Here is a 15,291-nt window from a genome sequence, read left to right on the forward strand (position 1 = left end):
CTCTTTTCTATTTCTTTGTCTGTATCCCTGTTATTCTCTCTCTAAGCCGGGATATTCCCTGTTTGTTCCAACTTGTTAACTAATGATGCTAACGACAATGGCTTTTCAACACAATTAGCACAACTCTCTACCTCCCTCCTTTCTCTCTCTCTCTCTCCCTCTCCTCATTCTCTACTGATTATTGATATCCATCAAGTGCGTCGCTTAACACTGACAGGATATCTACACAAAACTAATTGAGTATAAATTAAGTGATCATAATGCCGTGCGCTTCGTTGATCGAGACCCCCTCCCCCTTCGATTGGCCTCTTATATCTTTCAGGTGTGATTAATGTGCTTATTGTTTTAAAGCGTCGAATCTTCCATCATTCGACCGGCGACGGATACTAGAGCAGAGACAGCGATGCCGGCACGTTTATTTTTTCTGTTGTTGATGAATTAGAAAGCTATAACTCAGTTCTTTTTTTATATATTTTATTGCTGACATGTTCTTAATGTAAACGTCACTCAATTGTGCAGCGGCGTAGAGGCTTTGTTGCTTATTCCCTCCAATGCACAAGTGAGACCTATTTTTACTGAGTGACGTACTTTCCACACCTACATGATATTGCTAAGTTTGTGTTTTTATTTCCCTTGATACATATCATGTAAGATACGATAAGCTCTACACTGATAAGTGGAGCAAATGATATAAGAATTAAAGGATGATAATTCAAAGTTAATTTTTATCAAAGCATCAAATCAGTAAGGAAACCCCTTTTTAGCCTATATTATTTCGATTCCTTTCCTCCCAAACCTTTTACCTTGATGGAGGGGAGACTAAAACTTGCTATGGTTTCCAATGATATGAATTAACATTAAGGAGAGACTTGATTCCAAATCATTATCATATGTTATATCTTCCCTTATTTTTGAAATAGTCCGATTATGAATATCTCCAGTATCAAATAGTCATTATACACTGCGAAATTTACTTTATGCATGAAAAACAAAGAGGGCAGATATAACATTTGAGAAATATTTGGAATCAAGTTTCCCCTTGCTGTGTTTTCAGATCGTAGCAGCAAGTTTTAGTGTCCCCTCTATGAAGTTCAGAGGTTTGGGGGAAATATCAGATATTTGTAATTCATATGCAAAACTAGTAAAATAAATGACAAATGATTGAAACATTTTATTCCAAAAATAGGTTCTGTATGATTGATTATCCCCTTAATGTGCGATCTTAAGAGCAAATGTCACATGACACACTACACAATTCAGGTCATTACCTATTCAACGAGGCTTCATTTGTTGAATACTGATCAATAGCCGCTGAGATCTGAAACATAACATTTCTAAAAAAAAAAAGGTTATATATATATATATATATATATATATATATATATATATATATATATAAAGCTGAACGTCTGTGTGTGTGTCTGGTCACGAATAGGCTCCTATATGGTTGACTATTATAGAAAACTGATCACATATAATGATAGAAGATGTATCGAGACACAGGAATGGGTATGTTCGATCTGGCATAATGATGATTCGTTAAAATCATGGGGGTCTGCGTACGCGCCTGGTCCACAAAGTATGGAAATAAAAGATTTAAAAATTTAAAAAAAAACGTTTACAAGTGTTTTTGATATAGATGTACATAATAATACTTTGATAAGTATGTTTTAACTTAAATAGGGATGGTATAATAAAATTGTGGGGTATGCGTTCGCGTCTGGTCTTCATAGAATGGAAATAGGCGCAAACTTTAAAGACTTTTCATATCTATCTGCGTAAGTATACCTTGATAATTATGTTTCAGTTTGAAGAAATGTGGTATAATAAAATTATGGGGTGTTCGTTCACGCCTGACCTCCATAGAATGGAAATATGTCACAAAGTTTAACAAGGTTTTTAATATAGATCCACAGAATATTGTGATAAGTGTTTTAGTGTGAACAGGTATGGTATAATAAATTATGGGGTTTATCTATTTCATTTTTACTTTCATCATATTTTGCTTTAGTTTTGATACCCCCAAATTCGAAGCGATCTCTTTACAACCCTTCATTTTCATAACCTATCATACTTTCATAAATCAGAGTCCATTTTCTGAATGCTGTTTTTGAACCCAGTCAACGACGGGTACTTTTGCTAGTATATATATATATCCAATATATATATATATATAATATATATATATATATATATATATATATATATATATATATATATATTGGATATGTAGCCAAATTAATCATTAACATTCTCATGTTGCGTTCTGTAGAACGAAACTAGCTGAAAATTGGCAGGCTTTTTGAAGATTATAATACTAATATATTGTTAAAATGTTATGACAATTGGTAAAAAATGACCTATATCTTCAAACCAATAAACAAAATGCCCAAATTTGTCTACATTTGTATATATAGTGTCCTAGCAGGCAATCTTCAGTTTTGCTGCTTCGATTTTACTGCTTCGGTTGTCTTCCCTATGGCCATACCAGGCCACTAAAGTAATGATTTATGGAAAAATCATTTTTATGCCACACGAATAATATATCAACAATGAATCTATACAATCGTTTCTGAAACGATACTAATTTTTATCGAAATAAAGTTCCGTTCATTTGCAGAGATATTAGATATAAAATAGAAAAATGAAACATATGATTAAGATTAAAATGAGAATATCTTGCATTTATACAACAAATCATGAATTTATAAATTCCGGAAGGCAAGTACACATAAAATAAAGAAAGCGTAATGTTTTCCGATTGAATATTATTTCACGGGAAAAGAGCAAAGAATTGAATAATAGATACATTTTCCAGAAAGAAATTCTCTGGTTTATAGAGTTTAAGGTATATTACCTCTAATAAGGTAGAATAAAGAAAGAAATTGAGAAATAATAAAATTTATTATTAAAATTAGAAATGAATAATATTAATAAAAATAATAATGAATATACATATATATATATATATATATATATATGCTTATATGTAATTATACTGAGTTCGTGAAATTCAGTAAATTTTCATATACCAATGAGTTTTAAGCCAAAAATGGTTGCCACAAAATTATCAAATTTTATAATTGAGCATTAATATACTGTATAAGCAAAAACAAGGCTTCAAAACAAGGTGTTGGTGGCAACAAAAAGTTTATTTCAATTTACGTTACAATTGTTTCCATGTCCAGTTCGACAATTTCAAGCATAAAATTTCCAGAAAGAAATTCTCCAGTTTATAGTTTAAGGTGTATTACCTCTAATAAGGTAAATAAAGTTGAACATTTCCATAATTATTTATGTGTGGTGCTAAGTAGAATAAAGAAAGAAATCGAGAAATAATAAAATTCATTATTAAAATTAGAAATGAATAATATTGATGAAAACAATAATGAATTACGAATGATAGGGATATAAATTAGTAAATAGTAATCGATTAATTAATAATTAATTTAAGAATGAGTAAATATAAGTGAAATAAGTAAAATTACTGAAATAATTATTGATGAGAAATGTAAATATGAAATAATGATAAAAAATATGAATAATAAAATAAATATAAAAAGTAAAAAATATAAACACATAAAATCATTATGCGTATGTATACATGTGCGTATATATGTGTATGTAGATATGTGCGTATATATGTGTATGTAGATATGTGCGTATATAGGTGTATGTAGATATGTGCGTATATATGTGTATGTAGACATGTGCGTATATATGTGTATGTAGACATGTGCGTATATATGTGTATGTAGACATGTGCATATATATGTGTATGTAGACATGTGCGTATATATGTGTATGTAGACATGTGCGTATATATGTGTATGTAGACATGTGCGTATATATGTGTATGTAGACATGTGCGTATACATGTGTATGTAGACATGTGCGTATACATGTGTATGTATACATGTGCGTACACATGTGTATGTATACATGTGTATGTATACATGTGCGTACACATGTGTATGTATACATGTGCGTACACATGTGTGTGTATACATGTGCGTACACATGTGTGTGTATATATGTGTATGTATATATGTGTGTATATATGTGTATGTATATATGTGTGTATATATGTGTATGTATATATGTGTGTATATATGTGTATGTATATATGTGCGTATATATGTGTATGTGCGTATATATCTGGCGAATTTCATCTACCATTGAGCTGAATTTATATCTTCAGTACGTCGAACGCTTTCTCACAACACGTATGTTAACCTTTACAAACGTAAAATAGTTGTTTTTCCCCGACTGGTTCAAGAATTTTATGAAATATAAATTTTACTCGCGTTCACCCTTAACAAAGCATATCGCTACTTGGATGTAATGTGCTACTATTTGGAGCCATGCATAGGAAAGATAAACAAGAATTCGGTTTACGCTCCATTTAATCTTCTGCATGTTAGTACAGCCAGGGAAGCAGGTATCAGGAAGGGAATTCCAAAGTTTAGCTGTTCGAGGGAATAAAGTATTGGAGTAGAAAGTTTTCTGGCATTTAATTTTGTTGCTATATATAGCTAAGTAACAAAATTGCCTTTATGTATTGTATTTAATATTGTGAGAAACTCATTGTGTCATTTGAAACTATATTGAGCTAGGCATAAAAAAAATATGTAAAAGTTTCGTTTTTACAATCGGAAATTAGATTTAAATTTTGCAGATTCCAATACTCTTGATTCCCGATTCTGGTTCCGCTTGATTGTCTCAACTCATATATATATATATATATATATATATATATATATGCGTTTTATTTTTTATTACCGTATTTTTCTGTTAAGTTACATTATTGTTTCGGCTACACGGCCGGTTTTTGCCGTCTGTAGCGTCCTCAGACTTTTACAGAAATGTTCGCTATTTTGGGATGAAAGAGTGGAAAAGTGAATGAAGTCGGGGGTGGTGCGAGGAGGCGTTTGGTATGTCGATAATGTTTTAGTTTTGGGGTTTAAGGAACTTGTGGGGGAGGGTCTGGGAACTTCATTTCTGGTGTGGATGAGGGCATAGGGATACATAATATAATATAATATATATATATATATATATTATATTATATTATATTATTGTTTAAACAAACCAAAATGTGTCAACAAAAGAGTGCTCAATGTTTAGACAGAGCAATTTGAATATGGTGAATATGAAAACTAATGGCTGCATGATGTGATTTCCCCTAGCAGGATGGTCACTGAAACATATTTACATGTGTAGCCACTAGTTTTCATATTCAACATATATATATATAAAATCAAGTTCAAATATATTGATACATTTAAAGCCGATATTTTTTCAAATGTGTTCAATAAATAATGGAAGTTTCTGAATAAAAACAATATAAACACTTAAAATTGTGTACACAAATTAATTTCTGTTTTAATACTTCAGTGCACTTCGTGAGGATGAACTTTATAATGAAACAAAAAAGCAAGATTATGCAAAGAACAAAGCCCGATGTCGAAACCAACCACAGTAGAATTATCAGTCAAAGTGGCCAATACCGTCGATTTTCTCAAGTTATAACTGTGTGGGTGGAAGGTGGGCACTTATTATGCACGTCAACTTTTGCCCAACACCGATTAGCCCAATTCAAATACATTTAACATAAAATAAATAAAATCCCAGTTGATGACAATTAATTGATATCCATAAAACAATGAGTAAGCGATTTAGATAATTGTACTATTAGCTGCGATGTGTACAAATTAAGAAAAATTTTAGCTCATTTTTTAGGAGTGCTTGTAGCTTTTTATTATCTAGGTTAGTGTTTGTAGAATTATATCTGAGCATAATTATTGCTGTGCATATGTTGTTTGCGTATATATATATATATATATATATATATATATATATATATATATATATATATATATTAATAAGGACGACCCAAATAGCTTATTCAACCATAATGTCTTAAACTGCTTCAGTTTGTATCTATCTGCTACACGCCTGCATTGTATTGTTTTATATGAATGTAAATTTGCTTTTCCATACACACTAAACGATCCTCCAAGAAAAGTACATAATCTCTAATATTTATCTCTTTTGTCTTTCACTTTTTTTCAGACCTTAAAGTCGATGATATTCAAGCTCGGCGTTATCGTACCGCTTTCACAAAAGAACAAATATCGAGGCTTGAAAAGGAGTTCAGTCGAGAGAACTATCTCTCGCGCCCAAAACGATGCGAGTTGGCTGCGGATCTTCAATTACCGGAGAGTACGATCAAGGTGAGAAAATATACGTTCAGCGGACACTTAAAATCACAAGGAAAAAACAAATTTGCATTAAGTTCCTATTTACTTCCCACGAGGGCATAATTTGACACAAGGTCGGATGTTAATATGAAGAAACCTCCTGCTCCTCCAGACAATATAGGATAGAAACAAAATCAAAAATTTCCTCAGTCCAAAAGGATTTCTTCTTCATTGATCAAGAAGAGAAGAGAAAAGTGTAGTATCAGAACAGTCATCCCCCTTTTTCGATTGACTAGCCTTAATTTAAACCTTCGCTACTTCCGGTTTTGCGATGGATGCAACAGCAAAGACGTCACGTTCTTTTTTTTCACGTTCTTTTCCTCCTTCGCAGTACGGGTTCGAGTCTGCCTACATGCCTACTAGCCCTTTTTTTTTTCAAACACCCGGGCAACGCCGGGCACCCAGGCTAATATTAAATATAAGAACTTATTTTTGAAACCAAATTCTATGTTAAATCTACATCGAAAAGCATTGTAGAATGAAAAATACAAATATAAATAAATAAATATATATATATATAACATAATTCTTTCATAATGATTTCTTTTTTTTTTTCATCGTGCTGTATAGAAATGTTCGATTTATCACCTATATGTACGTCACCAGCGTTCTTATTACACCATTTTAAAACATTAACATCATCTCCATTTGACACCAGTAGAGGTCGACTATATTCAGTATTCGTTATTATAGCCTGACAATAAAGAAGAAAATAGGAAAATAAACAATGTTTATAACTTACTGATGAAGACCGGAGTCGACCGAAATATTTTAATTTATATTGTACAAGTAGGCTGCTCGGCGTTGCCCGGTCGTAAAATACGCATAAATGTTATATTTTAATTAACACGCAAACTGAGACATGTGCATTCGAGTATTGTTTTTTTTCTAAATTGTTCACTTCTTGTAAAAAAAAAATTCTCGAGTTTAGATAGAAACCAAAAGACAGTGAGTCAAGTACGATAACTATTAAACCAGCTTGATACGATCATTACAAAGTGCTTTTCCACCATACTGATTAACATAAATAAGCTGTTATGTTTCACGGCTGCACATGCGCAGTCGCGAAACAGTTGACAAACATAAAACTCCAATCACCCCCCACCCATACACACACACACACACTTTCCAATTTTTCCATTTTGCTTTTTTTTCTCCGGATGAAAACCGATTACAAAGTTTTCTACATGCTTGAATGTCCTATATATCAAATTTTAATTCTGTAGATCAAATATTTGTTGAGTATATAGGTTGAGAAGTGTCCTCACGCGTATTTTTACTTTTATACATATATAGATTTATTTATTGACAAAAATCTTCCAGCATCAGATTTGCTTTCAAAGTTATTTTTATATATAAATATTAGTTTTGATTTACTCCTTTTCCGCCAAGTAAGGCATATTACCACTTGGAACGTGAAAGGCTACTATTCAGGATCGTCTAACAAGGAATTGTGGGGAGTTGAGCAGCAAGATGTCTGTTCACACTACATTTAAATATCTTAAATTTGATCTTCAACGATTCCCTGATGTTTATCTATAAATAATTTTAGGATCTATGCATCCTAAGTTAAAATCCTTGGTTCAAATTAAATAAAAATATCCAGCACAATGATAGAAATGGGTCAACCCGTTTTATTTCAACTTAAAATTAATAGGCATATTTTTTTTTTCTCTGATTACGTTTTTATTAAATGGATGATGTCTTATATTTGCAGGTCTGGTTCCAGAATCGGCGAATGAAAGACAAAAGACAACGAATGGCAGTTACGTGGCCATTTGGTGTGCCAGATCCGAACATGTTTGCTTTCTTTGCCGCCATGTCATCCTATCCATACAATTTGCCAAGTGCGCACGCACAACTTGGGTACCACGCACTGGGCTTACCGCGAGTGCCTACTCCAACGATGGCAACCCCGATGCAACCACGAACTGACTTGTTACACACGATACCTACCTCGTTGACGCGGTCTCTGTCACTGGAAGCGGCCGCAGCCGCAGCCGCACAATCAGTCTCTGTCAGCGGTCATCATCCACACTCTCACACGTTATCCTCGCTGCATCCTGGCCTCGGATGCGGCCTGAGCTTTCAATCTCACAATTACGCTTCACAGCTGATGGGGGCACAAAATCTGGGTCTATGCCCAGGATCAACGCCCGGAAAACCGTGTAATTGCGCGCACTCGTTGTCAGAGCGTTTACATCCCGGACTTATAACCCCGAACTTTGGACTTTCACACATGCTCAATAACTCTAGTTCGCATTCAGTAGCTTCAATCCAAAACCAAAGCTGATAGTGATTATTTGAAAAAAGAACGAATTCAAATTTGAACAAAAATAAATGCTCAGCATAAAATAAACTTTGAACTTATCTTTTAAAATTTGAACAGATGTTTTAAAATTTGAATTGATCTTTGAAAATATGAACTGATTTGGAACATTTAAATTCATGCTTAAATGTGAGCTGATATTTGAAAAGTTGAGCTGATTTTTAAAATGGAGCGGATGTTTGAAAGGTTGAACCGATCTCTAAAAAAGTTGACCTGATCTTTGAGAATTTGAACTGATCGTAATAGACTGTTTAAATATTAAGTGTTTCTTATAAGAAAACAACGACATACTTACGAAACTTATGGCCAGATTGTACAAAAAATAAGTATTTCTTTGTATTTTATTTGCCCGTTTGGGTTATTGTCTGGTCTTTATTACAAGGGAAAAGCTGAGGATATAAAAAGAGGCTTCAAAAAATATTCGTGACTGTTATTTTATATTGTGTGTCTTTTTGTTTGGTTCTGTTCATGTCGTTATCAAAAGCTAAAATTCGCTAAAAGTGAACTACTACTTGAAGCATTCTATTAACAGCATCATGACTTTATAATGGTGACGATGTTTTGAAGAGCTCAAATCGCACTTGGTCAGTTTCTACCGACAGATAGTCATCAAAGCAAATCAATGCACTTTTAACATTAATCGTTGGAAACTGTTCAGAAAAAAAAAAGACAATGCGATTATGAAAGACAACCTGCGACGCATGCGCAACATGTAAAACTAAGAATGATTGCATTTTAAAAGTTGCAACCCGGTTTCAATTCGGTGGTGGTGTGGAGGGATACTTATTAGCTAGTCTTTAACGACATTTTAATATTTTCATTACATAAGATGCATTTCAAACATTACCCTGAAGTAACACCTTAAATTCACTTCCCAAACGAAATTTGTGCATTTTTATTTATTTTTAAAGCCTTTGTACTGTAATAAATGCGTACAAAATGCCGGAAAAATGTTATTAACATCAGTTGGTAAGACCCAATTATAAATTAAGTGTTGGACGCATAATAATCATAAACTCGATGACTTTGAAGATTCAACTTTGGTTGACAGCCGAGTTATACGATCGAACGATGGTGAGAGGCTCAAATCAGGAGGAAAAAGAAAAACAATGAAACTCAAACTAAGGTATCGGATTGCTGCAAAAGGTTTTGCCGATGTGACATTTCATCTTGAAAATAAAAAAAAAACAATTGTGTGCTTTTGAAATTCTTTATTCGTAATAAAAGCGGCTATTGCTCATTATCAACTTGATTCCATCTATCAACGAGTTTATAAATGCTTAACTTATAGAATTCTTTAAGTTTTGAAGTGAAATATGAATCAAGCTCCTGCCCAATCTCCTCACGTTCACCTAACGTCATCTAAATGGTTTTGTAATCCTCTAAATAAGTCATAACTGAAGGAGATAGTAAAAGAAAATATACAAAAAAAAAAAATAGACGATTTCCCAACCAAATTCTCTTATGAGATTTTTGGTCAGTAGTGCCGTATGAGGAGTAGCATAATTATTAGTAATGGGACGATTCTTATATTTTCCCGATTCTGATACAGTTACAGACTCCGATTCTTAATAAATATTTATATATTTCACTATAGCGTGTTCATTTTTTTTCAGATTGCAGTAAGAACACGTAAAATGCGTAGACATTTTCTTAAACATAAAAATAAATACTTGTGGTGGTGGGAGATCCATAGACGTTAGATTTACTGTTTTTTTGTTTTTTTTTAAATAAAAAAAGATTTATTTTATTATTATTACTAGCAGTGGAAGGTTTTGTTTTAAAGAAAATCGAATAAAAATTAAAAGAATTTTGGCATCAGAAAATATGCACAACTTTGTCCGATAACGATTCCGATACCCAAAAACGTTCCGATTTTATCGATCCGCGATGCCGATTAATTGCCCCAACACTAATTATTATGATGGAAGATGGCTTCCATTTTGTTGATAAACGATTATTTTCTGATCAACAACGTTGAGACAATTGCAAGAAGAAATGATGAATAATGTTTGAATGTGAAAGAAGAAGTAATAACTTAAATATGGTGACATGTTCAAGGAATAACTTAAATATGGTGACATGTTCAAGGAATAACTTAAATATGGTGACATGTTCAAGGAATAACACAATGTATAAAATCCATAACAATGCTTTAAAACGCCAGTTTCTATAATCCGGCAAATTTTTTTGCATCGACGTGACGTGACCAGAATCGATATTTTTCTTAAGATTGATTCATCGCATCTGCGTGTTGAGCAATAATAAAATTCTATTTCTCATTTCCAGCGTGAGAGATGAACGAATTCATCCGTCGGTGCATCTTAACATTATATTGTAATGTCCAACGTAACATGCGATTGATTTCAAACGAACTTTACAGACTGATTGACAAAGCCTCCCATATTCATGTTTGGACGCATCTTAAAACTTTTTAAATCAGACGATATTCAAATACGGGATGATGTTAATGTTAGTGTTGAGACGATTAATCAGAATTAAGAACCGGAAAAATCGGAACATTTAGGATATCGGAATCGGAAAAATCTGTACTAATTTTCCGATGCTAAAAACGATACTTTTAATTCTTTTTCACTAGCATTTAAGCCCGGCGTTGTCCGGATGTTTGGAGGTGTATGTTAAACAAAAAAAAAGCGGTCAATTCTTTAAACTTTGACCCCTATTATAACATCTTAACATTTATTGTTTTGGGCTCAAATCATTAAGTTAGATTCATGTCCAAGGAACCTATATCTAAAATTTCAAGTTTTTAGACCCAAAATTGGCGGAGGAGTTTTCTAGAGTTCGCATAGGTCAAATCGTTGAACTTTGACCCCTTAACAGACAAACTTCTGTCCGAAAACGTATTACAACGATTTTCCCAAATCTTAGTAATCTGTATATAAAATTTAGTCTGTAGACTGAAAATTGACGGAGTTATTGCGTAGGGAAATGTACACAGACAGACACACACACAGACAAACACGCAGACAGACAGATATTTTCACTTATATATATATATATATATATATATATATATTTGATTTTGTTAAGAGCAAAATCTTCCACTGCAATGATAAAATAATAAATATTTATTGATTTGAAACTAACAGCAAAGCATAAAACTATAGATTATCACTTACAAATGTATCTTTTACGCGTGAGAAAATATTTGCATATTTAACATATGTATTTACGACAATTGCAACTTTAATGTTAAATATTTAAAGATTTATAAAGAATCAGAATTGGTAATTGTATCAGGATCAGGATTTTAGTAAAGAATCGGTTATTGTATCGGAATCTGGAGAAATATTGAAATCGTCCCATCAGTAGTAAATATACTATTTTATTCCAGCTTGAATGCCAACATTTTTTTTTTTTTTTTACGTTTACATAACCGAAGGTAAACATTTCATCGGAACGCGATATAAATTAAATAAACTATTTCACATAACAAAAACTGTTTTTTGTTTCTGAATTTTAAAAATGAGGATTGGTCATCCGTATTATTTAGTGGATTATTTGGATATGCCAAAGAACCTTGAATTCAATTAAAGTATGCATTTAATAAGCAGTAATTTTGCTTTTTAAGTGCATAATCTTATTATCTACTAGCAATTCAGCCCAGCTTTGCTCGGGCCCTATGTACTGTTCATAACTTTATGTTCACACATATATATATATTAAAGTTTAACTCATGTCCAGGTAACCTACATCTCAAATTTCAAGTGTTTAGCCTCAAAATTGGCGGAGGATTTTGGTAGAGTCTGCAAAGATCAACTCTTTCAACTTTGTACCCGTACTGCGAAGGAGGAAAAGAACGACTACCGCTAAACCGGAAGTGACGTAGGTTTAAATTAAGGCTAGACAATCGAAAAGAGGTGATGACTTTCGAAAATATCGACGAAAAAAGTGACCCCTCCCTGTAGAAAAGTGCCCAGCTTAAGGTGAAGAAATTAATATTTTTAGCCAACTCTTCGGTATTTGTCGTCTGAAAAGTCGAGCTTCAAAACAATACTGATCTTGTGAAAATCCATCACCTCTGTCGAAAGTTTTAGGCATACACGCATGCATACATTTAAATATTTTCGATCCAAATCGATTTAAAAGCTTGCCCTATCTCTGAATACCCTTTATGTAAAATTTCAAATGTTTAGACCAGAAATTGTCTGAATAATTTGGTAGAGACCGCAAAGGTCAAATTTGTTTATTATGACCCCTTAACATTTATTGTTTTGGGCTCAAATCAAGTTAATAAGTTAGATCCATGTACAAGGAACCGATATCTAAAATTTCAAGTGTTTAGACCCAAAATTGGCGGAGGAGTTTTGTAGATTTCTCAAAGGTCAAATCGTTGAACTTTGACCTCTTAACAACCAAATTTCTGGCCGAAAACGGATTGCAAGTTTTCCCAAATTTCAGTACCCTGTATATAAAATTTCGAGTCTGTAGACTTAAAATTGACAGTTATTGCGTAGGGAAATGTATACAGACACACAGACACGTTCACTTTTATAGATATACTAGCATTTCAGCCCGACGTTGCCCGGGTGTTTAGAGGTGTATGTTGAGCAAAAAAAAAAAGAAAAGCGATCGATTTTTTTTAAACATTGACCCCTATTATGTCCCCTTAAAATGTATTGTTTTGGGCTCAAATCAAGTTAAGTTAGATCCATGTCCAAGGAACCTATATCTAAAATTTCCAGTGTTTATGCCCAAAATTGGCGGAGTAGTTTAGTAGAGTTCTCAAAGGTCAAATCGTTGAACTTTGACCCCCTTAGCAGCCAAATCTCAGTACCCTGTTATTGCGTTGGAAAATGTATACACACACACACACACGTTCACTTATATATAATAGATAGATAGATATATATTTGGTGCTTGTTGGAATAAAGGTGACAGATCTAATTTTTTTTTTCTGTAATTTTAAACAAAAACAATATTACGTACTTTATTGTTATGTCGGAAATAGTAATGTATCCAAAAATTACGAAAATTAATTAACTAGAAAGTAAGTTATAGTTAAAAGTAATTTTTACGAGAAAATTTGCTAAAATCGCATTTTTCGTAAATGTTATGAAGTAGACGGTGAAGAGTTCAGACATAGGAAACATTGCGACTAACATTTGAGCTTATAGCGATAGACTGTTTTTGTTGTTGTTTTGTTTTTATTTACTAAAAACACAGAAGCAGTTGTTCTACTCGTTTAACTGGTCCCCCGACAAATAACGAATTGAACCTAGTAATTCATTTCGTTCGTACGTTTGTCGTAATTCTATTAATAACTGTGCCTTGGATTTTTGGAAATTTTGCACAAACAATAGTCATGGTGATAGTAAATTTTTGCCAGAACAGATTTTCCGGGATAACTTTGGACCTCCTAATGGCCATTATAAGGGTAAAATTGCTCCAAATAGTTCGTTCGTTTGCACTTTTCTTAATATTTATGCCTTGAATCTTTTTGAAATTTTGCACAAACATTGGTCATGGGGAAAGTAAATTTTTCCCTTGTAGAGGAGGACCCCGCATGTTCGACTTGTTTTCATAATTTTGGGATGTATTGCTATTTTTGACAATTAAATAAGTAATATTGTTTTTTGCGCAAAAGGACATATTTTTGAAAATCGATGTGTCACCTTTAACCCAACAAGCATCATTTATTCTTATACAATGATAATCGTTGTTAATAGAACCTTTATTGTAATGTTTCACTCTTCTAGAGGTTGAAGGTTCAATCCTCGGTGCGGATGACACTCAACATACAAATTGCGAATTACTTAGGCCTTCTACCCAGTCATGGCTTACATTACGAGACCTTACTACTCCGGTGGATTAAATAGTTTTGTTCAAAATTCCGTGAAGCTTTCCGAGTTCTACAGAAGGATTCCCGAGTTCGACATAAAATTTCCTAGTTCGACATGATAGACCTAAATAAGATCAGAGGTTATATTGACCGATAACGTTGAGAAAATAACATTCCAGAAAAATCGAAATAATACGAAGACAGTTTTCTTCTCATTTGTTATTTGTTTCATATTGGTAATTAGATACTCACCATTTCCTATGTACCTTATTAAATTAAATACGCATTGTATCATATAAACACACACATGCGCACGCACGCAAAAAAAAAAAATAATAAATAAACAGCCGTTTTAAGTGGTGTAAGAAAACAAGACGGCAAAGAAAAAAAATAAACGCCTGATTTCAGAAATTAATCAACTCTATGATAATTCAACGTGGAGTACAGGATGGAACGATATAAGTGTCGCCCCTAGAAAAGACGTGATTACATTTTCGTTTGATGAAAACCGTTTTTTTTTTGTTTTTTTTTTGTTTTTTTTGCAGGCCATCTAGTTGACCAGTTGTGTACAAATCCCAAGAGCGATAGGAGTCTTCTATCATGTCTAGAATTGGCGCAATGTTCAATGATCGAGATCGGAGATGCGCCTCTGTACAACTCATGCTCTCTACCGATCGAAGTTATGACAACAGGGCCATTGCCAACATACTCCAAATGCAAATCCGGACGGTTCAAAAGCAGGAACTAGCGAACTCAACGAGTAGATGGTTCAGGGTCGTCTGATGAAGTCTCATTGACTGAAACAGATGGCTGTTTGTAGCGACCAAATGTAACTGTTTACCTTTTAATAAATAAAATAAAAGTTCGATCCTGCGGTTGATACGTAATTTACA

The 15,291-nt window shown here is 33.0% G+C and overlaps 1 protein-coding gene across 1 annotated transcript in view; it reads left to right on the plus strand.

Annotated features, from left to right (window-relative positions):
* LOC145284950 (uncharacterized) overlaps positions 1-9,844 on the plus strand; it is an 84,946-nt gene extending 75,102 nt beyond the window's left edge. Inside the window, exons 3-4 of the mRNA XM_080134049.1 lie at positions 6,076-6,236; positions 7,981-9,844. Of these exons, the coding sequence (XP_079990175.1) occupies positions 6,076-6,236; positions 7,981-8,556 (737 nt within the window). The 3' untranslated portion in view covers positions 8,557-9,844. The remainder of the gene's footprint in view (positions 1-6,075; positions 6,237-7,980) is intronic.
* Positions 9,845-15,291: the final 5,447 nt, after the last annotated feature.

Source organism: Euprymna scolopes, chromosome 9, assembly GCF_053919585.1.
Source record: "Euprymna scolopes isolate OS-2025 chromosome 9, ASM5391958v1, whole genome shotgun sequence".
Taxonomy (NCBI): Eukaryota; Metazoa; Mollusca; class Cephalopoda; order Sepiida; family Sepiolidae; genus Euprymna; species Euprymna scolopes.